At 40.7% G+C, this 26938-nt stretch overlaps 1 protein-coding gene across 2 annotated transcripts in view; it reads right to left on the bottom strand.

Moving 5' to 3' along the window:
* The window catches only part of STARD9 (StAR related lipid transfer domain containing 9), a 117921-nt gene that overhangs the window by 33773 nt on the left and 57210 nt on the right, over nucleotides 1–26938 (bottom strand). For both annotated transcript variants that reach the window (XM_012766565.3, XM_076004283.1), the window contains exons 8-20: nucleotides 23841–23910; nucleotides 22296–22368; nucleotides 16470–16537; nucleotides 14932–15029; nucleotides 14339–14548; nucleotides 14099–14196; nucleotides 13047–13124; nucleotides 12504–12575; nucleotides 9342–9521; nucleotides 5738–5789; nucleotides 5266–5403; nucleotides 4492–4574; nucleotides 4251–4354 (exon numbers count right to left, since the gene is read on the bottom strand). In XM_012766565.3, the coding sequence (XP_012622019.1) occupies nucleotides 4251–4354; nucleotides 4492–4574; nucleotides 5266–5403; nucleotides 5738–5789; nucleotides 9342–9521; nucleotides 12504–12575; nucleotides 13047–13124; nucleotides 14099–14196; nucleotides 14339–14548; nucleotides 14932–15029; nucleotides 16470–16537; nucleotides 22296–22368; nucleotides 23841–23910 (1324 nt within the window). The remainder of the gene's footprint in view (nucleotides 1–4250; nucleotides 4355–4491; nucleotides 4575–5265; nucleotides 5404–5737; nucleotides 5790–9341; nucleotides 9522–12503; nucleotides 12576–13046; nucleotides 13125–14098; nucleotides 14197–14338; nucleotides 14549–14931; nucleotides 15030–16469; nucleotides 16538–22295; nucleotides 22369–23840; nucleotides 23911–26938) is intronic.

The raw sequence follows: 26938 nt of genomic DNA, 5'->3' as shown, positions 1-26938 counted from the left end.
CACTCTTTTTAGGAGAGTTACTACTTTCTAGAGCAGAATGAAATCAGAGAGAGTATCAAAGCAGAGGTCCAGGCTGGGCGCAGTGGCACAGCAGTTCATGCTTATAACCCTAGGGTTTTGGGAGGCTGAGGTGAGAGGATCACTTGAGTCCAGGAATTCAAGACCAGCCTGAGCAACATAGCAAGGCCCCATCTCTACTAAAAATAGAAAAATTAGCCAGGAGGTGCATGCCTGTAGTCCCAGCTACTCAGGAGGCTGAGGCAAGAGGATCCCTTAAACCCAGGCAAGAGGATCCCTTAAACCTCAAGGTTGGGTTGCAGTTAGCTAGTTAGAGATGATGGTGCCACTGCCTACCAGCCTGAGTCATAAAGCAAGAAAGACCCTGTCTCAAAATAAAAAAAGAAAAGAAAAATTAAAAATAAAAAATATTCAAAAATAAAGCAGAGGTCCACAAACTAGAGCCTGTGGGTCAAATTTGGTCTGCTGCCTGTGTTTATCAATAAGGTTTTACTGGAACACAGCCAAACCCATTCATTTATGTATTGTGTAAGGCTGCTTCTGCACACTTGCTTTGCCACACTCGCAAAGTTGAGTAGCTGCAGCACAGACAATATGGCCCACAAAGACTAAAATACTGTCTGGCCCTCTACAGAAAAAGTTTGCCAGCCCTGTCTTAGAAGAAGTTAAGATTTCAAAATGCAGCCTTGGGAGGACAGTGAAAGATGGATGGCTGGAGAGGGATGGGTGGAACAGGCAGATTGGGGGGTAGGAGTGGGAGCTGACACAACTGCCATCCCTTCCCTGGGAGGCAGGCTGTGAGGTGATTCAATCTGCAACGGGTCCAAGGACAAAGACAAGCCCAGATACTTGAGCAGGTGTACTCGGCAGAAGATTGGTACTGACTGCTGTGGCAAAAGGCCAAATACACACAGTTGAAACAAACATAAAGGAGAAAGGTACCCTGTATCACATGTGAGGCAGAAGGCTAGGGATAGCAACTGGAATAAAAAAAATCAGTTAATGCCAAAAAAATAGAAAAAACAGTTAATAGGAAACATTTTGTACATCTATTTATATGTACCATGCCTGTATACTAATCCAAATTTTGTCTGACCACAGAAATGGCTGAATTACAAACACAAGCCCATCAGGGGGTCCTAGAGAAACCCAGCCAAGACCCACAGACCACCAGATGCAACAGGCAGGGAGGGGACCTTTATTTTGAATTTCCTGAGATCACTTAGTTTCCTTCTCTGGCTGTCTCCTCAACCTTCAGATTTACAATTTGCTTCTCCCTAGGAGAGCATTCCCTCTACCTTTCCTCTGGGAAACTGGCAGCTATGATATAGTTTCCCTCATAGCAACACTGGGACCTGCAAGGACAGGCTGTCTGGAGTGATCACCCAAGATGCCACAGTCAGACAGAATGGCTCCCTCTGCTAAGCACATTAGTCAAATTCCCAGAAAGCAAGTGAAAAAGGAAATAGCAACCTTATGCTACATGTCTGGGTAGATTACAAAGAGCAAGTCTTCATTTACCTGCCAACCAAGGGACCCCTGTCTCTATCAGATGATTGCCCTTCATCTTCGGTGGCTCCAGCATCCCCCAGCTGCTGCCTGGTCACCTGCTGCCAGGACTCCACTGCACCCTCCCTCTTCTTTCCACAGCCCTCCTCCGCTGCCTCAGGGTCTGGCAGCTTCTGCAGCAAAATGCAGCAGCGTCTACTTACTAAAGCAACAATGGCAGAAGCAGCAGCAGCAATAGTGTCTCCCAGGCTCTAGGCACTTAAGGTTAAGCCCCTAAAATTCCAAATGGGAAAATGCCAAGAACATAGGCAATGATATTCAAGGACAAATTCCTCTTTGGTCCAGATTACTGCTGCAAGGAACAAAGGAAAGCAGACTAGCCAGTTTCCTCCAGCTCTGGAGTCAGCTCCAGCTTTGTAGGCCCCACAAATGCTTCTACAAAGAGAGAAATGAGGGAAGAGGAGGCTTTGGAGCCAATGCCATCTGAGAGCAGAGGGAGAGACTCTCATAGACACACAGCTACAAATCCAGACTGGGAGCCTGACTGGCAATGTGCATTTTTCTCTGCTATTACAGGTTCCTCCACCTGGTCATTTTGCCCAATCACAGGCTTGAGTGATTGGACAATCACCACACCACTTCCACCAGGGGCTGGCACACAGATGCTGGCTATGGTAGCTGGGCAGGGCCAGCCCAGCCTACAGGCTCCTGTACTGGGGCTGAACAGTGGAGGCAGTGGGTGGGAGAGGCCTTGATTCTGAAATCCTTCTCTGTCCTCACTGAATGAAAGGGCACATTCTTGGTGTTTCTGAAAGGTCATGTCAGTGCTCATGGGGCTAGAGAGTCATATAAGACTTTTAAAAGGCAAGAGAAGACCACAGTGTGTTGTGGGGTAGATGGGCCAGCTGGGCTGAGAACAGAGGATAGAAAAGAGAAAAGGAGGCAGCCTTCCTGGGCAGCTCCTCCTCAGAGCCTCCCAACAGTGGGGGCTGTGGGGTGTTGTCAGCATTGCACACATACACTTGCTCTTTCAATTCTTGTCATAAGAATCCCTGGAAAAGAGATGGTAATATCCTTCTTTCAGAGATGAGAAAACAGGCTCAGAGATTCAGTGACTTGCCTAAGGTCACACAGTTTTTTGGTTTTTTTTGAGACAGGGTCTTGCTCTGTCACCTGAGCTAGAATGCAGTGGCATCATCATAGCTCACTGCAACCTCAAACTCCTGGGCTCAAGAGATCCTCCTGCCTCAGCCTCCTGAGTAGCTGGGACTACGGGTGTGTGCCACCAAAGTTGGCTAATTTTTCAATGTTTTGTAGGAACGGAGTCTTGCTCTTGTTCAGGCTGTCACACAGCTTTTATGTAGTACAGCCAGGATGTGGACCAGTTTTGTCCAATTGCAATATATCTCTTCCACATCCATGGCTCTTTAAGTTGCAGTATTTTCTGTAAAACTCTGAACTGTCAGGGAAAAAAAAGATCTTCAGTGAGTCTTCCCAACACAAACCTTACCTAATACAGCACCTCCTGACTTCACTACAAAAAGGGAAGGGCACTCTGATAAAGCAAAAGTTCCAGCCTCAATCCTGAGTCTGCCTTGGCCATGATACTCTCCATCCTATGTCACCTCTTCTGACTTACCCTTCACCCCATAGAGCTCTTGGCACTAGGACCCTCCTCCATTAAACTTCTGTTGTAGTGTCCTTCTACCCTTAGCAGCCCTCTTGTGAGGACTTGCCCGCTGTTCATGCTCCCCAAATCAGAGCACTTCTGTTCCTGTAACCAACATCCTTCACTACTAAGTTCAGACCCAAGACTGTCTTCTTCATCTGCCATCAAATGCTGCTGGTCTGATGAAAGAGCAGCCAGATCCCTCTGAAGGAACCAAGGGACCATGGGCCATAACTCTACCAAGAACCCTGTGCAGAAGGTGCATGGCAGCTCCTGATGCCAGTGACATCACAGGTACCATGTCCTACAAGAACTCCCTAAGGCAGAGGTTATGTGACTAATGGGAAGAGAATGATTCCCAGCACCCAGCCTACAAGGCATCTAGATATGAGAAGGGGGTTCTATGTAGAAGTGGATGACGTATGACTATGAAGTAATAAAGCAGTTACCAACAATCACACATCAAACTCTTTACTAAATGCCTTAGTCACAGAGCAGGTGAAATGGGTATGAAACGGTAGAACCCCAAGATATTTTCATATTGTTCCAATAGTTCCTGCCCCTCTTATGTATCAGTCCGGATTTTTGGTTATGAGGGGAAGAAAGGATTCTCAGTCACACACTATCTTTTAAAAACTCAGAGGAAGTCTTCAGTTATGGAAGCTAACTGACATACACTATGAGCTCACACTAGGCAGGCCAGAATTTAAAGAGAGATACAGGCAGGCAAATTCAGAATCAGTATCAAAGATATCTGCAAATACATCACAGTTAAATCTTGTTGCGACAAGAAAGTGGCCATACAAATATCAAATAATGTACATCTTTAGGTGATGAAGAAAGTTGAAATACCAGAGGAAATGAATGAGCGCCAAGACCACTTCCCTGCCAACTACAAACTCAGGCGCTAGTTTAGCATTTTCAAAACGCGTTGATTCAGATCAGACCTCACTCAGATCTTGTCTGCTACACTAATCACCTCCCTGCTCCATGTTGTAATGGACTGAGAAGCAAACCCAGTGGTTCCACATCAGTATGAGCAGCTGTTTCTCACCTTTCCTTCCAAAGCAAAGGGTAGAGACCAAGCCGGGAAGCAGTGACATCTCCATCCAAGTCCAGCCATTCCAAAGAGCCACTGCCACCAACAGCCTCTCCAACCTGGAATGGGAAAGCAAGCACAGCGAGGCTGTTGTCATCACTTCCAGCCCAAAAGAACCAGATAAGGCTCAAGCTTTTCCTCTAGAAAGGAGAAACAGGGAGGCCAACAACAACCTAGAAAACACAACTGTGCTAACCTGCCTTCGCCGCCGCAAGACAGCAGCCTCTGCTGGGTGGTTGAATCGAAATTTCTGTGCTTTCCCCAGAGTTATGACAGCGCCTGTAGCACAGAGACAAATGAGAATTCAATAAACAGATCATGTTTTGAATACATACTATGTACAGGACGCTGTTCCGTGAGACAGAGTCATGCCCTCAATAATTGATCATTTAGCTGAGTGATAAGATAATAATATAACTCACAGCATACATACTGAATTAATAAAATAGACAGGAGGAGCTCTAGTACTCAAAGAAAAAACAAGATGAGTTCCAGGTGGAGTAATCAGGCAAAGCTTCATGGAAGAGGAGGAATCTAAGCTCAGTCCCAAAGGAAACAGAATGTGAACAGATTAATAGCAGTGATAGTGACAGAAATAATGACAATGGGTGTTTACTAAATGCCAAGCATACTGTTAAGAACTTTATGTGGATAAGGTTCATTCAATCCTCACAATGATCCTATTATCACCTCCATATTACAGATGAGAAGAGTGAGCCTCGGAGCCTTGCCCAAGGACACAGAGCTAATGAACACAGGTACAAATTTCAGAGAGTCATTCTTCACTCTGGGGCTCTGGAATTGGGGCTCATTTAAGGAAAAAGGATCACATTAGAAAATCTTCAGATCTCTGGGTGCAGAGGCTGAGTGATCCATCTTTAAAGCCTGCTTCACTGAGCTCTCTGGGCCCCTGAATCTAGAGCTGGTCCATCACTCAACCTGGTACAAACAGGGCTGTAGACAGTCCTACCTTGGGTCAGACGGCAAGAGGCGGTGATCTCCCTGCCATTGACTGTGCAGCGGGCCCCCCGGGCAGGCCGGAGAATGACTACTCCACAGGCACTGGTGATAGTGCAGTGGTCTCTTTCAATCCACTGACCCTGCAGGACTGCAGAAGAGACAGTGGTCACTCAAGCCAGGGGACAACCCAGGAAAACATCCATTCCATTTTTTCTGTGGGATCAGAATCCAACATCTCGAAGATCTCCCACCACAACAAGACAGGAAAAGCCACCACCTGAAACTACCTAGACCTGAAATCCTCCCACTGTGTGGGTCTCCTATCACATCCCAGACCCAAAACCCAGCAGCAGAGAGAGAACCAGATCCTTAATATAATACTTCAAAAATTCCCTCCTCTCAGAGCATAAGATTCCTCTGAAGAAACCTTTCAGGCACAAATACTTGCCCCAAGTGTCAGACCCATATTCTCTGCCACTTACCAATGTCCTGTTCCTGGTCTGAGTCACTCCTTCCTATTTTTGTTGTCCCCTCCTATAGGGGGAAAAAAAAAAAGCCATTTTAATGAGACTAAAAAAGGACACAGCCTTGCCCCCAAAGGAGACTCCACAGTCGAGTGTTATCACTGTCCTCCCATTCTCATCCCAGCCTTTTCTGTGCCACTTCCTAACTTTGGCCCCAGCTGCTCTGACCCTCCTCCTACTTACTCTGCAGCCCAGGGAGCCCCTGAGGAGCCAGAGATAAAAAAAAAAAAAAAAAAAAAAATACATGACAAAGTAACACCAGCCACTTGCAAAGTCCAGAAAGTTTTGGCAAACTCTGTTGTGTCCCGTAGTCTGAAGTTGGGACTAGCCACAGCCAAGAAGTTCTCTAGTCTGATGAAGTGGCATGCAAGCATAACTTTCCCCAAGGGGCTAAGCGTGATCCAACTGTGGTCTAGTAAGTCTCAAAAAGATAAGTGTTTTCTGAAGATTTATTGAAACACAGGATTTTTACCTTCTTGGTCCTCAGATGAAGTTTAATAGACACCAGATTCTAAGAAGGGTAAAGCACAAATAGGAGAAAAGCACTTCTAGAATAAAAAAGAACTGGAAGAGAGTATAAGAGAGGAGAGGAAAATTGGAGTTAGTACACATAAATCAGTGAGTTAGTAGAAGACAAGGCCTTTTGGCCCTTGGATTATGGCAAATGTGCTTAAGACCACATGGCCCTATTTGAAGGCGGCAGCAATGCAGCAATAGAGGTGCTACATTATGTCTTTAGATATGTCTTTATAATTTATTGAAACCATTCAATATGTCACAGGCATTATGCTGAGTACTTTATAGATATAATTATTTAATCCTTAAACAATGCAAATTGTAGGTATTGTCTTATTTATTTTTTGCAAAACAGAGTTTTGCTCAGGCTGGAGTGCAGTAGTGCAATCATAGCTCACTGCAGCCTTGAAATCCTGGGCTCAAGGGATCCTCCCATCTCAGCCCCCCGAGTAGCCAAGGCTACAGGTTCATGCCACCATACCTGGCTGACTTTATTTTTTGTAAAACCAAGGTCTTGCTATTTTATCCAGACTGGTCTCAAACTTCTAGCCTCAGGCAATCCTACTGCCTCAGCCTCCTAAAATGCTGGGACTATAGGCTAATGTCCTTTTCATAGAGAGGAATCTGAAGCTTACAGAGGATAAATTGCCCAAGAAACCCACATACCAAACAGGAGGGAGCTATGACCAGAATTCAAGTCTCTCTGGATCCAAAGCCCATGCTTTTCCAACCTCACTATACCACCTTTCCAGTGATTAATGTTTTCAGGGTGATCAGAGAGTTCTCCACTAGGTTTCACTGTCAGCAGCCATAGCAGGGAGGTCCTTGCAGTCCCCCAAAATAGCCTGTGAGAAGGAAGAATCCTGGAAGAAATGAATGAGGCTCTGGCCTCACTGTGTCCCCCCCTCTGCCCCTCTTCCCTGCATACACACAAATAGCCAGAGCCCAGCTTTTTCCACTCAGCCACTGAGGACCACAGGTGTCAACGGACGCCAGCCTCCACAGACACTGTCAACAGAAGCAGAGGGCAGTTCAAGGGAAAAAGGCCAAAACCCTTCATCTGAGTTCAGAGACAGCTGTGATCATGAGGCACATTCCTCCTTAAAGGGTAAAGGCCACAGCACATCATAACATAGAGATTTCAGGGCAGAAACCACACAAAAGAAGTGATGGTATCTCAGATAACAAGAACTGGGTTAGTGCCTGTGTTTCTGCCCCATGTGCCTCTTTATGCAAAGAGAATTAGTGGCATAAACGCAATTATGAGGGTATCAGTAAGCTGTGCTCCATCTGTCCTCCCCTCTGCCCGCTTCCTGCCCAAGGAACTTCCCAAGGTGACCCAAGGGAAAATGGCTCCCAGGATATTGCCAGAGACTAGTTCTAGGTCTACAACCAAGTTAGCGAAGTAAATAAAAATACAGAGAATCCTGGACCACTACTGTTATACTATCATCTAAACCAATATCTAAACAAACAAAAAGGGAGAAAAATGGGTACATAAAATGCAAAGATGTCAAGATTAGAAATAGACTAAAATCTCATCATCCAGGTCCACTGGAAACGCACCAAGGAGGGATGAAAATCTTCACTATGTATTAAGCAATGAAAATCAGCAATCCTATGTTCAGATGAGGTCATTGCTAGTCTCTGTGTCTACAATTCAATCTAACAGTCATGTCCTTTAACCCTCTGCTGCCATCTGAAGCTCTACTACTTGATTTCTAGCTTTGTTTGCTCACTCCACACCCAATCAATACCATAAAATCAGTTCTACTCAAATATTGACCATTTTAATCGATCTGGTCTCTTCCTGACTCCCAACCTCTCTTTGTGGTTTTGACTAATGGAAGGACCTATATAGCCATTTGGTGTTTAGATCTGTTGCCAGGGTAAAAGTAGACAGCCACTTCTGCCTGAGGCACTTTCACTGAGATAATTTATGCCCACTGTGCCAGAAAATAGGCCACTTTTAACTTTCTGTTTGAGAGGCTCAGACTGACAACCTCCCTAAGGGCTTATCCCCAAGAACACAGATGAGCTTTGCTAACATCTCACTTCCATATGTTTTGCAGCATTAGGAGCCTAATTTCTCCAGGGATAACAGCACATTACAAATCCCCCATAAACTCTTTCGTTGTTCTTTTTAAATATCAGCTGGGGACAATTACGAGAATCAAAATTAGATGTTTAGTAAGCACAGGGATTTTGGCCACATGAAGTTTGTTCTGCCATCCATAGGAACTGTCCTCCCACAGTCAGACATATTTGATCAGCACTGAATACAAGACTATCTACCAGGAGTCACTGACTCTCAAAACTGCTTCAGTTAGAAATGATGACTAGCCTCCAGGTGACAGAGAGCCAGGTGAGCCAGGTCCTATTTGGAAAGCCTTAACTTCAATCTATTTTCTTCTAGATAGATGCATGTTGTCCCCTCTACCCCTCCACCCCAGCCCTCTGGACTCTTCCATCATGCTTTAAACTTCCTTTATCTACTTTCTCTCTCCTTCTTTTCCAGGTAAATGTAGTGATGGAGAAGTGGGACGTGCATATTTTGTTGATTTGGGGTTGAATGAAGTGGGGAAATTTGAGAAGAAAACTTTCAAATCTTCTGAATTCCCCCTTTAGTCTCTGAAAGCTGCCTTTGAGCAGCCTGCATTTGCAGAGTTTAGGAACAATAACAGTATTTTGAGGTTAGGACTTCACTCTCCATGACTGTGCCACTGCTGTAGGAAGCCAGAAAAGGAATATGAGAAGCGTCATTCTTTAAAATGAGGAAATTAAGGCACAGAGAACAAAAGTAATTTATATAAGAACAATAGTAGCAGCAGTTGAAAAACAAATGATTATTCCGACTTCCAGTCTTCTACTCTATATACTTGCAAAGCAAAACATCACAACTTGTCAGCTAGACCAGTTTCCTGAGAGCAAACCTGAAGGCAGCTCTGTGGCATCTGTGTCATTTCACAGAAACACAGCAGCTGCCCCTGGCTTTTCCCTCCTTGACTTCTGGGGCCAGTGGAGAAAAGGAGTATACCAGCCTCACCTTGAGGTGATAGAGCACAACACCTGTGCTGAGTACGTCATCCTCCAAGGCCATCAGGTGTGGCAGGCTGGAGTCGATGACCACCCCAGCCTTCCTCCTGTCGATGTCCACGCTGTAATGCTCCAGGAGGGCCTGCCAATCATTCCACTTCTGGGTCCAGTCTTTAGTCATCTGGTTTATCTGCAGAGGCACAGGAGGTGATCTTAGATACTCAGCATGAAAAGCTGACGAAAGGTCAGAGGTCATCCTGACCTGTTTCCCCCGGGTATTACTTTCTCATGATACTCACTTTTACTATTCAAAGCCCCACAGAGGCTCATGTACCTCCTCTAACTGCATGCTATGTTTTCCAAGTTTTTTTTCAATAAGCAAGTGTCAGTTTTAAAAACAGAAGCTCCTTCAGTAAATGTTATTTGTAAAGTTTTTTGCAATGAGCATGTATTGTTTTAATAATTAGAAAAGCCATAAATGTTATTTAAAAATTTTTTTAATTAATTAGGATGTTAGATATCTTTGTTTCTAATTTCCCTTTCCCCCATCCCACTTCTATATGATCCATATTTAAGAATCCTTTTATGACCTAACACTTCTTTCCCAAAGTGCAATACCTTGAGTTATAATACAAGCTTGTACATGGCTAAAGGACCCACAAAGCACTATGAGGAATCTGCCCAGGTAGAATTAAGACTATATGGAACAGATCCAGAACCATGTAATAAATACCAATAACAACAATAAAATACTGAGTGCTTACTATGTATCAGGGACAGAGTTTTAAAAGTAAACATACCTAGGCTTGGAGGCCTTAAGCTACGACTACCTTAGGGACATGAATAAACAGTGTTGAATGTAGAGTTCTTTTTCCTCTTTTGGCAGAAACTGATGTGTGGGCCGGAAGCTTATCCTGAGAATGGAAGAACTGAGGAAGCTCAAAAAAATTAGATTCAGGTTAAGTACTTCTCTCAAAAAGGGAATACTTCAGAAAAATAATTATGCCATTTTTAGGGCCAAGTATTTTATGTACCCTAGAAACACTGTTTTAAAGTTATAATCATCGAGTTGAAGTCTGAAAACCAGTAAGAATACAGGGTATCCATAAAGAGCTGGGCTGGATTGGGACCCCTGGCATTGATGAGTGGCAGGGCACTCTGCCTTACAGTCTGGCACAGCTGCCCCCTCTGGCCAGCTTCCACTGCTCATTCCTACTCTGCCTAAGGTCATACAGCCAGCAAGGGGCAGACTCATGTCCAGGTTGCTGGCCTATATGATGCAAAATGCTAATGAGCTTGGAATGATTTTGGCTCTTATACTTCATCCCTTGTTATAGAGAGATGGAATTTTCTCAACCAAAAATCATAATACATGGCTAAACAAAGATTTTTTGAGAAACTTCTGGATGTATAATGTAGTTCTAAAGTTTACTTAGGATATCAGTACACTGACAAGGCCAGAATATTTGAATAACATCTAAGGATGATGCAATAGAATACTTGAAATTGGGACATTTGGTTGTAGGATCTAAATCTAACCTGTGACCAAAAAATGCTCACCATTTCTTCCTTTTAAATGTCTCTGGGAACCACCATTTAGTTTACTGTTCCCAAATGTCCTGTCCTCGCCCTCAGTAGGTTACAAGAACAGTCTCTTTCCTGGTTGGTCTCCCTATTTCTAGGGTCCCCCCCCCCCCGGCTTTCAATTCATCTTGCATACATTTCCCCAAGATACTCTTCTACAATGTGACCAACCTGATTCAAGAAGCTATAAATCCTGTTTGCATCAAGTTCCAACCTTCCAAACTGGCCCTAACCTTACCTCCACTACCGTCTACCATGAACACACATTCTAGCCAGTTTAGCCTTCCTCACAGTGTGTGCTTCCACAAGGCCTCTCTCACTACTTCCTTCTCCACAAGTTCCAAGATTCTGCTTATGTTTTCCCTCCCTCACCCCAAACGCCTTACCACTGGTCCCTAACAAACCTATCAAACCTTCAAGGGCTACTTCAAGGTCAGTTCTCTGCCCTCCAACTCTAGCACAATAAGTCTTTTCAGAAAATTCCAAGCCATAATGATTTCTTCCTTCCCTAAACTCTTTTTTTTTTTTGAGACAGAGTCTCACTCTGTTGCCTAGGCTAGAGTGCCGTGGCATCAGCCTAGCTCACAGCAACTTCAAACTCCTGGGCATTCCTTCTGCCTCAGCCTCCTGAGTAGCTGGGACTGCAAGCATGTGCCACCATGTCTGGCTAATTTTTTTCTATATATTTTTAGTTGTCCAGCTAATTTCTTTCTATTTTTTTAGTAGAGACAGTGTCTCACTCCTGCTCTCTCAGCCTCCCAGAGTGCTAGGATTACAGGTGTGAGCCACTGTGCCTAGCCCCCTAAATTCTTTTTGAATACATCATATAGTTGAAACATACCATTCTCTAAATGTGTTTCCAACTAGACTACAAGTCACTTGTGGGCAGAGACTTCTTTGTGCCTCTTGTAGCATCATGCTGAGCACCTACCTTATCTGGTGCTTAAGCAACTGACTAGAAAACAGATTGTTCCCCCCTCACCCAGGCTACTCTCACTATCCAAAAAGAGCTATCATGGGCCGGGCACAGTGACTCACGCCTGTAATCCTAGCACTCTGGGAGGCCGAGGTGGGCAGATTGCTCGAGGTCAGGAGTTTGAAACCAGCCTGAGCAAGAGCGAGACCCCGTCTCTACCTAAAAAATAGAAAGAAATTAATTGGCCAACTAATATATATAGAAAAATTTAGCCGGGCATGGTGGTGCATGTCTGTAGTCCCAGCTACTAGGGAAGCTGAGGCAGTAGGATCTCTTGAGCCCAGGAGTTTGTGGTTGCTCTGAGCTAGGCTGACGCCATGGCACTCACTCTAGCCTGGGCAAAAGAGTGAGACTCTGTCTCAAAAAAAATAAAATAAAATAAAATAATAAAAAGAGTTATCATGAACCCCTAAGAGAACAAATCAGAAAGTCATAAGGCCATTTGCCAGTTCCCTAAGGCAAACACATCCCTCCTTCAAGGCTTAAAGGAGACAAAAATTGTCTTTAGATAGATCCTCTCTGCCCTGCCTAGGGAGTAGCCCTGACCCAGGAATAATGGAGGGAGCTCCCAGGGTGATGTAAAGCACAGCTGAGTCCACCCAACACACCTACCTTCAATTCATTTTGGAAAACCAGCTCCTTAAGATCTTCATCCTTTTCATCATTCAATGAACTGAAGTTCCTCTGCACAAAGAAAGAGAGATGTGCTTTGATATTTTCCTGGTCTGAACTTCAGGTGGGTACCACCTTTACACTTGTAAAGGAATATAAGGTACAGAAAAAGGAAAGATTTTTATCATTAAAATCAGAAATAAATCAGGAGCCTAAACATTTGGGCTTATATTGGCACAAAGGAGAAGAATGCAAAGAAAGTTTTCTGGATGGCCCCATTCCCCATGTCTGCCCAAATAGAACAAGGCCATTCAGGCAAATGCCCTTTGGACAAAAGATGATATAGTGAGAAACAGCCCACCCCATCTGAAGTTACACAGAGAAATCAGAGAACTACACACTCCTGCCTTTGCTCCTGCCTCTGCTCCATGAGTGTTAATCAGACAACATGGAATGCAGCAAGGCCCTGATTCTATGCAGAAGAAAAAGGGCTCAGGAGGAGAACTTCACTTAATCATGGCAGAGTTCTGATTGCCTGCATACCAGTTCAAAGCTCAGCAGCATGGCTTTCAGTCTTTCAATCTCTTCTTTGAGCTCTCTGATCAGCTTTACGTTAGCATCCTGAAACACAGAGAACTCAGTTACCACTGATTGGTATCAGGTCTCACCCAGCTACATTCAATGAACTTGGAAGAAGGCGATTACTCCTTTGGAGTAACTTGTAAAGCAGTCAGTCATTCCCCGTATATGGTCCCTGGATCTACAGCATCAACTTTACCTAAGAACTTATTAGAAATGCAAATTTGGCCCCACCCCAGATCTACTAAATCAGAAACTCTTGGGGGCTGGGGCCTGCTGTGTTTTAACAAACTCTCTAGGTGATTTTGATACACACTGAAGTTTGAGAATCATGGCCCTAGAGGAGAAGGTCAAGCTGGTAACACAATGTACAGGTAGGAGATACTAATCTTACTGTATTGTGACTAAACATTTTTTTTTCATACCCAGAGAAATGTGACTAGACTTAATACCCGCCCAGTCACACTGCCTTGTAAAACAGTCCATGTACGGGCTATATACATGTGTCTGGCTACCAGCAATGATCCCTGCTCTGGAGCTTTTCACTGAAGTTGCGAAGGAGATAAGAAACATTTGGAAAATTCTCATTATTATTCAGCTTTCAAAAACCAATGAATTCCTATACTCTCTATTTAATCTAAACAGAATAGTCAACTGAAATTTGGATAGAAAAAAATACAGGCAATTTGCACAGAAAAAAACGACAGGCATAAATCAACATCAATTCAAAATAAAAGCAGCCAACACAAATTACCTTTCTTAGAGTGGCACCAGGGATCTTAAGAGAAATGGCCTTAAAGAAATATCTAAAATAAATTATTCATAAAACGTTACTGAATGAAGGCAGTAGAGACATAAAAGAAGGAGATGACATTAGAAGACAGACTTCTACCACCTTCATTATTTGGAAAATATGTTAGGCAAGTTGGGGTGAGTACAAAAAGAAATCAATTAGAGAAAAGTAAGTAGAACTTTGTGTTATTAAGAATTAACCAGATTTCTGATGAAGGTCTCACCTCATTCACCCGTGGCTTGTTAATAATGTTTTTGGCATTGGATGCATATCTCAGCGTGCTCATTGTCTCACTGTAGCTAGTGTGCGCAGGAGACACGGCTGGGGTAGAAGGAGAAAGTTAGAAGACATGCCAAACACTTCCATCCCAGTCCTTAACCACTTGGCTTGCTACTATAACCCATGCTGTGTGAGACCCATGATGAAATGAGAAACACAGAACCACCTCTAGCATCCCACTTACTGGCAACCATGATGGTTTTGGAGTTGCCTCCAAGACTGTCCTTCAGCAGCCAGGTCAACACAGAGTCTCGGTATGGGATGTAGGACTGTCTCCGGAATGGTCCCCCTCCACTGCTAGTCCCAGAGGTAGAGCTAGGGATCCCACTGTCACCACCATTGCTGGCTGAGCTGTTGAGGCTCAAGCTGCTGCTGAATACTTGGGAGTTCTGGGCTTAAAGACAAAAAATAAAAGTGGAAGAAAGAAGGAATTATGAAGAAATGCATTAAAACAATGATTATCACACTTCCTAATCCCTTTCTGCATATGATAGGATATTTTAAGTTTGAACCCTGAATTAGACTTTGGACTCAAAACATGGAGTGTATAGCCACACAATTTTTTAGTCTCCCCTCTTTTTGAAATGATAGTGCAGGGATGATGGTCACATTGTGCTCTAAAACCACAGACAAATAAATTTTCATGCCCCAAACCAGAAGGTAACCTTATCAAGAAGAATCCTGTAATCTGTCTACTCTTTTGACAAAATGAAAGCATGAGGTTTTTTTCCCAAAGTCTCCCTCCCACTCCAATCATCCAGTGTATCAGCAAAATACCTAAGGTAGAGATGACAATTCCTAGAGTCACAAGGGACTTGTTGATATTGGCTCCTTCAGTAATCCGGTCCTTACAGTAACTGGGATCTGCTCTTTCACTAAAATACAGTCAGTGAAACAAAAACAAAAGCAAACAAGACACTATTTTTATAATGCTGTTGAAAGATACTATTTGTTGTATATCATGTTGTAAAAGACTTACATAATAAATTCCTTTTCTAATTCAGTTTCAGAAAAAAAATGTTACCATCTTGTAATGAACTGGCCTTCTTCACTTTCTTAGGCAATAAAAATCAAATAATTCACTACATTTCTGTTTTCATTTTGGCTGCCAGAGCACTTTAAGATAAACATAATGCTCATTTACAGTAATGATACTAGCATAGCTTTTTGGTATATTCATTTCCCCTCTATCTTTATTGTTTTAAATTCACATATTAGTGGCTTTCTGGTATCTGCATCAACTGCTAATAGTTTCAAATTCCTTTAAGTAAATGGGAAATATTAAAAATTCATACTTCCAATTGACTGATTATTCTTTCAGATAGCACTTAGTTTTTAAGGAAATGCTATACCATATTAATTATTTAGCAGTTTTAAAAGAAAATTTGCATTATTTCATCTTAACTTTTTGTGATCACATTATCCCTAAGACTTTCTTTTTTATAGATATCCATGTAACTATAATACAAGTCATGCTTCCTTCTAATACTTTATAAAAGGCAGTATCTTCTCCTCAACCTCAAAATATTTTTAAAACTTTTTCAGAGATTGCATCTTGTTATGTTACCTTGGCAGCCTCAAATGATCTTTCCACCTCAGCCTCCCAAGTAGCTGGGGTTACAGATGCGCACCACCATGTAAAACATTTTTTTCTTTTTCTTTTTTTAAAGTAATGTACAGAGCTGCATAAAATTAAGGCTGGGAGCAGTGGCTCACGCCTGTATCCCAGAACTTTGAGAGGCTGAGGCCAGGAGCTCCAGACCAGCCTGGGCAAAACAGTGAGACCCTGTTTCTACAAAAAATAAAAAAATAGCCAAGCATAGTGGCACATGCCTGTAGTCCTAGCTATTTGGAAGGCTGCAGGTGAAGATCACTTGAGCTCAGGAGGAGTTTGAGACTGTGGTAAGTTAAAGAAAAAAAGGTGCACTAACTCAGTTACCTTCACATAGTGCAGTGGTTTTCAGTCTTGCCTATACATTGGAATCACCTGGACAGCTTTAAAATACACTTATGTCTGCATTCTTCCAAATCTCACTAATAATCTGATTTGTTTGTTCTGAGGTATAGGAATTAGGAGTTTTAAAAAGTTCCCCATGTGACTTTAATGGGCAGTCAAGATTGAGAACCCCTGATATAGAGGACTTTTTCAGCCCCTGAAAAACTACAGCTTCTTAGCATTCAAAGACTTTTCCTTTCTAATTTTGTCAGGATCACTGAAATATGAAAAAGATTGGACAATCGTATTCCCTGTAGAATGGGCAAGAACGAGATCATTATCAAGGGAGTAATTCCCCTTGGCTTTGAAATCCTATTACCTGCCTGCTAGGTCCACGAGGTTGATCTTGCTAGCAATTTCAGAGGGGAGGTTGTTCTCCAGGATTGCCTAAAGGAGAAAACACATTTAAAGCCTGTCATTTGGAACCATTTGTATTTTTCCCCCCTTAGACACTTTTAGCCAAGGTGATATTTTGTATTTTTATCCAATTCACTCAACAGATCTGTATTTTAACGTGCTCTGAACCAGATGAGTTTTCCATATCTAATATACAAAATCACTAGGCCCTGGATAATCATTTCATTAAAAGCACTAACAGACTTCCACAAAGTAATAAGGGCAAATCCCCACGAAGTTCTCTGAGTACAATTTTCAGGCACACCAGGAATTTCAGTACAATTTACCAGGCAAATGCTCGCCTCTCCTCCCAGGGGTTCTGACTCTTATCAGCAGAGAAGCCACAGCAGATGTGTGGCCCTGATGAGGTTTATCTCTCTGGCTAACCTCAGTCATAGCATGTTAACTTGCTAGGGGAGGATCTCTGCCCTGTAGGTTCTACTGAGGGGCATCAGATCCAAAAAACAAAACTATTTTCCTTCCTCCCTGCCCCCTAATTCAATGTGGATTTTTTACTGTTTTTAGAAAAAAAATTTTTTTTTGAGACAGAGTCTCTCACTCTGTTGCCCGGGCTAGAGTGTCATGGCATTAGCCAAGCTCACAGCAACCTCAAACTCCTGGGCTCAAGCAATCCTTCTGCCTCAGCCACCTGAGTAGCTGGGACTACAGGCATGTACCACCATGCCTGGCTAATTTTTTCTATATATTTTTAGTTGTCCAGCTAATTTCTATTTTTAGTAGAGACAGAATCTCACTCTTGTTCAGGCTGGTCTTGAACTCCTGAGCTCAAATAATCTACCCGCCTCAGCCTCCCAGAGTGGTAGGATTACAGGCGTGAGCCACCACACCCAGCCTGTTTTAGAAAATTTTAATGTTATTATATATCTATCAACAAACTCCAGTTTTAGAACACTTCCAATAACCCCTAAATTCCCTCAAGTCTGTTTGCAGTTCAGCTCTGTTCCCATTCCCAGCTCCAAGCAACCACTCATCAACATTCTTTCTATATATAAATGGAATCTTGTGTCTGGCTTCTTTCACTTCTTTCGCATAACTGAGATTCATCCATGTTGAGGCATGTATCAATACTTTATTTTTGGCCAGCTGTGGTGGTTCACGCCTGTAATCCTAGCACTCTGGGAAGCTGAGGAGGGAGGATCACTTGAGGTCAGGAGTTCAAGACCAGCCTCAGCAAGAGCGGGACTCTACCTCTACCAAAAATAGAAAGAAATTAGCTGGGCAACTAAAAACAGAAAAATCAGCCAGGCATGGTGGCACATGCCTGTAGTCCCAACTACTCAGGAGGCTGAGAAAGAGGATTGCTTGAGCCCAAGAGTCTGAGGTTGCTGTGAGCTAGGCTGATGCCACGGCACTCTAGCCTGGGCAACAGAGCCAGACTGTCTCAAAAAAAACAAAACAAACTTCATTTTTATTGCTGAGTAGTATTCCATTGTATGGATATACCATAGTTATCCACTCACCTCTTGATGGACATTTAGGTTGTTTCCATTTCAGGGCAATTACAAATAAAGTTGTTATGAATATTTTTGCACAAGTCTTTGTATGAACACATGGTTTTTCTTGGGTAAATACCTAGGAGGGGAATGGCTAGGATCATATGGTAGGTGGATGTTTAACTTTTTAAGAAACTGCTAAACTCTTTTCCAAAGTTATTGTACCATTTTATATTCCCACCAGTAGTGCAGTATATGAGAATTCTTGCTCCTATACATTACGCCAGTATTTAGTATTATTTTAACGTTAGCTATGTTGAAGGATGGGTAATTATATCTCTTTTGGTTCTAATTTGCATTTCCCTAATAACTAATAATGTTGAGCATTTTTTCAAGTATTTAGCTGTCATCTGTATATTTTCTTTAGTGATGTGTCAGTTCAAAATTTTTGCCCATTGTTTACAGTTATTTTCTTAACAAAGAGTTTAGAGAGTTCTTTATATATTCTGGATACCATTCCTTTATCAGATGTATAGTTAGCAAACAAGTTCTCCCTACCTGTGGCTTTTCTTCTTCTCTTAACAGTGTCTTATTATTAAAAGATCAAAAGATTTAAGTTTTAATCAATTCCAAATTTCAACCTGTATTTTCTTTTGTGTTTTTAGTGCCATAGCTAAAAAACCTTTGCCTAATCCACAAAGGTTTTTTCATATTACCTTCTACAAGTTTAATAGTTTTGGGTTTTACATTTAGGTCTATGACATAATTTGAGTTAACTTTTGGATAAAGGGCAAAAGTAAAGATCAAAGTTCTTTTTTGCCCATATAAATATCCAATTATTCTATTACCATTGGTTGAAAAGATTATATTTTCTTCACTGAATTGCCTTTGCAACTTTATTAAAATCAGTATCAGCCAAGCACAGTGACTCACTCCTGTAATCTTAGCACTCTGGGAGGCTTAGGTGGGAAGATTGCTTGAGGTCAGGAGTTCAAGGCCAGCCTGAGCAAGAGCGAGACCCCATGCCTACCTCCAAAAAAAAATAGAAAAAAATTAGCTGGATGTGGTGGTGAGTGCCTGTAGTCCCAGCTACTGGGAAGGCTGAGGCAAGAGCATCACTTGAGCCCAGGAGCTTGAGGTTGCTCAGTGAGCTATTATGACGCCATTGCACTCTAGCCTGGACAAAAGACTCTGACTCAAAAAAATAAATAAAAATAAAGTTGTCTATATACACATGGGCCTATTTTGAAATCTATTCTGTTCTATTTATCTATATTAACATCAATACCATACTATCTTGATTACTTTAATTTTATGCAGTGTATTGTTTATCCTGGAATGCGTTCCATGAGTACCAGAAAATAACATGTATTCTGCAGACGTTAAGTGGAAAGTACACTCTTCTGAAAATATCAGGTCACACTGGGTTGACAATGTTGCTCAAATCTATATCCTCACTGATTTCTATTTGGTTGTTCTACTTCTTATTGTATGTGGTGTAAAGAAATATCTAACTATTGTTAAATTGCCTATTTCTCCTTTCAATTCTGACAGGTTTTCCTTTGACAATTGGTTGTTCAGAGTGTATACATTTATAATTGTTGTATCTTCCTGATGTACTGAACCTTTATCATTATGAAATGTCCCTGTTTCTAGCAAGTATCTCTCTCAAAACCTATTTTTTGCCTAATGTTAATATAGCACTCCAACTCTCTATAGTTACTATTTGCATTCTGTATCTTTTCCATCTTTTTACTTTCAACCTGTGTCTTCGGATCTAAGGTGTGTTTCTTACAGTCAGCACATTGTTGGGTCTTGCTTTTTATCCAGCCTGACAATTTGTACCTCAGTCTAATCAAATGTAATTACTGATGTGCTCAGAACCACATCTGTTTTTCTTTTTCCTATATGTCTCATATCTTTTTTGTTCCTCTGTTCCTTTTTCAACTCCCTTTTCTCCATTAAATAAGTATTTTTAGTGTATGATTTTATTTTATTTTGATTTTTTAAATTATATTTTTGAGCTATACTTAGTGGTTACTCTACAGATCACAATATGCATCTTGACTTATCACTTCAAAATAATACTAACCTAATTCTTGTAAAATATAGAAACTTTGTTCTAATATATCTCCTTTCATGCCCCCTATTATTTTCATATATATGACAGTGTATATTAGTGTTACAATTATTGTTTTAGATAAATTAAAGACTTTAGAAGAAATGAGAAAGAATACATTTATATAGTCTTTTATATTTACTCACATATTTACCATTCCCCAGAACATTTCATTTCTACCTGTAGATTTAAATTACTTTCTGATATTATTTTCTTCAAGCCTAATAGATTTCATTTAGTTTTAAGGTAGGTCTGCTAGCAATAAATTCTCTCCATTTTTTTCCCATCTGGGAATGTTATTTCATCTTCAATTTTGAATGCTAGTTTTGTTTCATATACAATTCTTAGTTGACAGTTTTGTTTTCTTTCCACACCCTGCCTTCTGGGGTTCAATGTTTATGATGAGAAGTTAGCCATTAATCATGTAATTATTCTCCTGTATGAGTCATTTTTCTCTAGTTATTTTCACGATTTTCTCTGTCTTTCAATGTTAACTATGATCTGTGTAGGTGTGGATCTCTTTATATTTATTTTACCTGGAGTCCTTTGAGCTTCTTAGATCTACAGATTAATGATTTTCAACAAATTTGGAAGTTTTTGAACATTATTTTCTAAAAATATTTTATGCCCTATTCTCTGTCTTTTCTTTTTCTGGGATTCCCATTATACCTATGTTGCTATCCTAAATGTCGCAGAGGTTTGTGTGGCTCTGCTCATTTTTCTTCAATCTTTTTACACTATCTTCTGCAAACTGAATGATTTCTATTAGTCTATCTTCAAGTCCACTAATTCTTCTGCCATCTCAAATCTGCCATTAGTTCCACTAGTGAATTTTTATTGCAATTATATATTTCAATTCCAGAATTCCCATTTTAGAAATTAATTTCTAAAATACATTAAAATTTTTTTTTAATTTCTATCATTTTATTGATATTTTCTATGACGTTGTCATCAGGCTTTCCCTTAATTCCTTAAGAATAGTTTCCTTCTGTTCTTTGACTATATTAGCTGACTTTTCAAGTCTTTGTATGCCAAATTCAACATCTGAGGCACTTAGAGTCAGTTTCTATTGACTGGTTTCCCCCCCACACACTTGCATCATACTTTGTTTTTATATGTCTAGTAATTTTTGGTTGAATACTAGACATTTTAGACAACATATTGTAGTAACTCTGGATTCTGATTTTCTCTTAAGGGTGGCAGTGGCGGTGGTTGTTCTGTCCATGTGCTGGCAGTAGAATATATTAAAAATTCAGGCCATTTTAAAGATTGCCACAGGGACCTTTTGTACCTCTCCTCTGCACATATGTGCAGATTCTTTCAGTCAGCATTATATGGGTGGCTTGGGCTCACTTAAGTCTGTGCTGTGTATGTACACAGCTTCTGGTCAACCTACGACATACATGAGGATCTTATCAAGTCCCATATGGCTATATCGCTTCCCAGAATTCCGTTAAATCTCCTGACAGTCTGCCATTTCATGCCTTGCCTGAAACAGACCCACAAGCTGAGGCCAGTGTAGTCACTGGCCCTCTTATTTGCTTGCTGTAGAGATTATCACTTTAACTGACAATGTTCCAAATCAAATGAACCCCTATGGCAGTGGCCTTCTTTTCCCCAATTGAACTGTCCTATTGACAGAGATCAGAGTGTGGGTGGGATGGGAGCACTTCAAGGCTGAACACCAAACATTTGCATTGTTCTTATCTGAAATTCAGTAGTTTTCTTGAGTAAATGCTTCTCGATTTGTTATATGCCTTTACTCTATTTTCAGATCACAGAAATGGTTTTGTCCAGCTTTACAGTTGCTTTGGGGGGATAGAATTTGTTAACATCCTCACTATATCATAATGGAAGTGAATCTTCTAATTTCTTCATTTTAATGCTTATTTTCAAGTTTGATTTTGTTTTAAATGCCCATGATCACATAGATGTAAAAATGTTTTAAAATGTTAAACAGAAAATACAAGAAGATGATATTTAAATTAGTCTTTATGAAATGCCTGTACCCTTACTAGCTTAATAGATTGTATGTAGGTCCTCTTTACAATATTAGGTTATTTCAGAGGACCTGTAAATATGAGGGTAGGAGGAAAGGAAAAGAAACAGGAAGGAAGACAAGAAAATAGCCAAAAGGCACAAGGAAGAAATCTCACCAAACATATAAATAACCAACCTGCGTGTAGTGGATAGTGAAGATGGCATGAGATCTGCTGCTGGCCTCGTGAACATGGGTGGCTGCTGTGATTCTGTGCATATAAGGGAAAACCATTAGGACAAGGATTGTTTATGCATGGTGGATCCCTAAGCATCCATGGAGAACACAAGAAATATCAGTGCTGAGGTTACAGATTAGAATCATAAAACATCCAGATTTAGTCCAGTATAGTTAGGAGAGTAGTCCAAAGAGGGCAGAAGCAGCACTTTAGGTGCTGATATCTGAGTATAAAAGGGAATGCAGCTTCATACTAAACCACACTAGAACATTTTTTAAAGCCATAGAAGCAAAAATCATAGTGAGAGGAGGAATACTAGAGTGTCATCAACCTGGAAGAATAATCCCAAGATAGACCCATTTAAATAAGACAAGTGGAGGGAAAGAGCTTGTTGGAGCAGTCTCAAAGACAAAGAAGGTAAGTTTTGCTTAAGCACAGAATATTAATCTTACAGTGTCAGAAAGGTCTTAGAAATGACATCTCAAATTATGTCAATGTCATGCTTAAGCCAGATGGACTTCATAATCTCCCTTAGAAATCCATTCCAGTGTTAACTCTTAAAGTCAGAAGAGTCTTCCTTTTATGTAAATCTAAGTCAACTGTGCTTGAGCTTAAGACCATTCACTGACATCTGCTCTCATAGGATCTGGAGAATTGATGAAAAGGGTCAAAACCTAGAGGCTGGTCTAGTCCTTCAAGTATAAAGTAAATGGTGAAGGCTGACACTTAAAGATCAAGGAGCTCAGGATATCCTGAAGACCACAAGCAAGTGCCTCCAGGAGAGCTCCATGAAACCCTAGGTGGAGAATGTTAAATTTAAATTTTTTTCCTTTATGTTCAATCAACTTGGGCCTGCTATTAACAGGGTAAATACAGAGCTCTAAGCACCTTTTTTTCCCTATAAAAAAGCCTTTTTTAAAAAAAATATTTATTAGTAACATTCTAGGTATTTCATAGTAACTAACACTATGGAATGTCATCACAATTTGCAAGACCTCTTAGGAGAGTTTCTAGCACTTAGTTATTCACAGCAGATTCTAAACAGTTATATGGGGGTTACCTTATAAGTATGCAAAACTAGAGTAAAAATGATCTTATGAAATATTTTACACTATATTCGTCCTTATATCTATCAAGCCTGAGGAGAGGACAATGTAGGCAAGAATCTTCTCTTTGATCAAAATACCAGAAGCTATATATTATAAAGCAAAGTATAGAATAATTTCTCAATTGCTTCTTGGCATTTTGGCTAAGATCAAGTGTAGAATAATTTCTCTGGGGTTACTGCCTAATATTATTATATCCAGAGCAAACTGAAGTATAATTACTAATGAGAAGAGCACTAAATCTCATCACTGCCCCTGATCCTGGGTACATTACTGTTCTAGGAAGTGCATCCTGGTTGTGAATGCCTCTGCAGACAGAGAATTGTGTCATCAAACACTCCCTCCAAAGGGGAAGAATGAGGAGGATAAAATAATGATAGGAACAAACAAACCTATTACCTGTTTGCAATTCCCTCCTCCAAGAGTTGGATTACTTGTTTGTAGTTGGTAACTACATGTTGAGATAAACCTATCAGATTTGGGAGGAGAAAAAAAAATTAAATGAAGTTTGTGACAAAGTTTAACCTTTTCCTATAGGTCTTTAACTACATCATTCCAGTTTCATATTATCTGATAAACAAGAATGAGGGAATTTGGCTGAATTCATTCAGATAATAAATTCAATCAGGAAATTTTTATTGATAGCCTACTGTAGGTACTGTGATCGGCTCTAGGAACCTATGTCTCTGCCCACACAGATTATGGTCTAGAATTCATATACTGACTATGCTAACAACAGTAACTGTAATTCTTTATAATTTTGCTACATAGGCTGTAAGAAATGTTCTCATAATAACAACTTCATTTGGCCCTCACAAAATTCCTGAGTTAGCAGGTACCATTTTCCCCACAAGGTGGCAGAATCAGTTTGGCATACAAAATATACAGTACACACATCCCAACCCTCCCACTATTTCCAATCATGTGGAATTATACTATACAAGATAACATGGCCAAGTGCCACAGGAGTAGGAGAGTTAATAAATGCCACAGAGATCTGAGGAGTGGTCAGCAGGTGGTCAGCAGGCTCCATGGAAGAAGTGAGACTTCAATGTAGCCACTATAAAATGAGGAGGAAACTTTAAATAGGTGAGGTAAAGCTTAAGAGCATAAAAATAAATCTTCATGGCTGGTTACTGACCAAGTCACAAAGGGCCCTCACAACTGCTCTACGGAATCTCTTTATTAGAGATTCAGGAACAAAGTACTTCATGGGCTTATTGCTAAATATAATTACACCAAAATATAACAAAGTAATTCAAACATTGACTGGATTTTTTTTAAAGGAATGATTGTTATTATTTAGATGTGATAATTATTTTTTAAAAACATTCCTAGCTAGTTTTGGTGGCTCATGCCTGTAATCCCCGCATTTTGAGAGACCAAGGTGGGAGGATAGCTTAAGGCCAGGAGTTCTAGATCAGCCTGGGCAACATAGCAAGACCCTGTGTCTATCAAAAAAATAGAAAAATTAATCCAGCATGATGGCATCCACCTGTAGTCCCAGCTACTTGGGAGGCTGAGGCAGGAAGATCACTTGAGCCCAGTAGTTTGAGGTTGCAGTGGATGACAGAGTAAAACCCTGTCTCAAAAAACAAAAACAAAAATAACACAACATTGCTTATTTTTTAGGATTACATATTAAAATATTTATAGATGAATTGAGGTAATATCTGGACTTTGCCTCAGGATGAGAGAAAGTGGACAAAAATCAAGATAAAGCTATGGGGCCAGCACGGCGACTCACGCCTGTAATCCTAGCACTCTGGGACGCCAAGGAGGGAGGATTGCTCAAGGTCAGGATTTCAAAACCAGCCTGAACAAGAGCATTTCTACTAAAAATAGAAAGAAATTAATTGGCCAACTAAAAATATACAGAAAAAATTAGCCGGGCATGGTGGCACATGCCTGTAGTCCCAGCTACTTGGGAGGCTGAGGCAGGAGGATTGCTTGAGCCCAGGAGTTTGAGGTTGCTGTGAGCTAAGCTGACACCATGGCACTCACTCTAGCCTGGGCAACAGAGTGAGACTCTGTCTAAAAAAAAAAAAAAAAAAAAAGATAAAGCTTTGGTACCAACTGAATTTTTTTGTAAAACAGAAACAAAAAATGTAGATAAAGCAGGACTGGCCAAGAATTAATAGTTATTGTGACTGAGTAATAGCAAGCACATGGGGGTTCATTATACTACTCTGTTTTTGTATATGTTCAAAATCCTCCATAATGAAGAATTTTTAAAAATTTAACCAAGAATAGAGACCTTCTGCTTTTGGTAATGGCAGATCAGACAATATAGACTAACCTTTCCACTAAAGACTACAAGAAAGACCTGGACATAATATAAAAATATCTGCTTGAAGGCACAGAGGGATAGCCAGACAATAAAAAATTCAGGCATAATGGAGGCTAAGAGAGATACGGCCAGCATTTGGAGATGGAGGGGGAGTGGCTAACAGTTTTCTTGACAACATCACAGAGACAAGGACACAAAGATTACAGTCCAGAGCCTACCCAGGGTGGACATCTTTGAAACTCCATTTCTTTGGGCTGGAAACTCAAAAGGCTAAAACACAGGAATAGCTTAAATTAGAAATAAACAAGCCTTTGGAGAAATTACAGCTCAGCTTTGAGCATTCCCAATCCTTAAATTGGACTGAAGTGATTCTGGATCACTAGTTTGCACAGGAACCTAGTATAAATAAATATATAGTTTAATACAGAGGAAGACAGTATTTTCCTAGGCTTCCAAATTCTTTTTATAAATAATTTTGTAAATATTGTCTTGCACAAAATTACAACAAACTAAACACACAAGTAGAGCTGGCAACATAAATGAAACCAGCTAAAATAACAGTCAATAGAAATCAATGCAATAGGCTGGGCGCAGTGGCTCATGCCTGTAATCCTAGCACTCTGGGAGGCTGAGGCTGGCGGATTGCTCAAAGTCAGGAGTTCGAAACCAGCCTGAGTGAGACCTCATCTCTACCAAAAATAGAAAGAAATTAATTGACCAACTAAAAATATATATACAAAAAATTAGCCAGGCATGGTGGTGCATGCCTGTAGTCCTAGCTACTCGCGAGGCTGAGGCAGGAGGATCGCTTTAGCCCAGGAGATTGAGGTTGCTGTGAGCTAGGCTGACGCCACAGCACTCACTCTATCCTGGACAACAAAGTGAGAGTCTGTCTCAAAAAAAAAGAAACAAAAAAACAAAAACAAAACAGAAATCAATGCAAGAAAGACTTAGATACTGTAGCTACCAGACAGACTTAAAAGTAAATCTGCTTACTTACTATTTTCCAGGAGCTAAAAGACAAGATTGTAAAGCTTCAGAGAAAAACTAGAAATTAAAATGAAAGAATCAAATGGAAGTTTAAGAAATGAAAATACTATAAGTGAAAATAAAAACTCAATATATAACTTAATACCAGGTTTAACAGCTGAAGAAAGAATTAGAGAACAAGAAAATAGATCAGAAACATATACAAAATTTATCACAG

Source organism: Microcebus murinus, chromosome 6 (genome assembly GCF_040939455.1).
Source record: "Microcebus murinus isolate Inina chromosome 6, M.murinus_Inina_mat1.0, whole genome shotgun sequence".
Classification (NCBI taxonomy): Eukaryota; Metazoa; Chordata; class Mammalia; order Primates; family Cheirogaleidae; genus Microcebus; species Microcebus murinus.
This window is presented reverse-complemented; position numbering and strand designations above follow the sequence as displayed.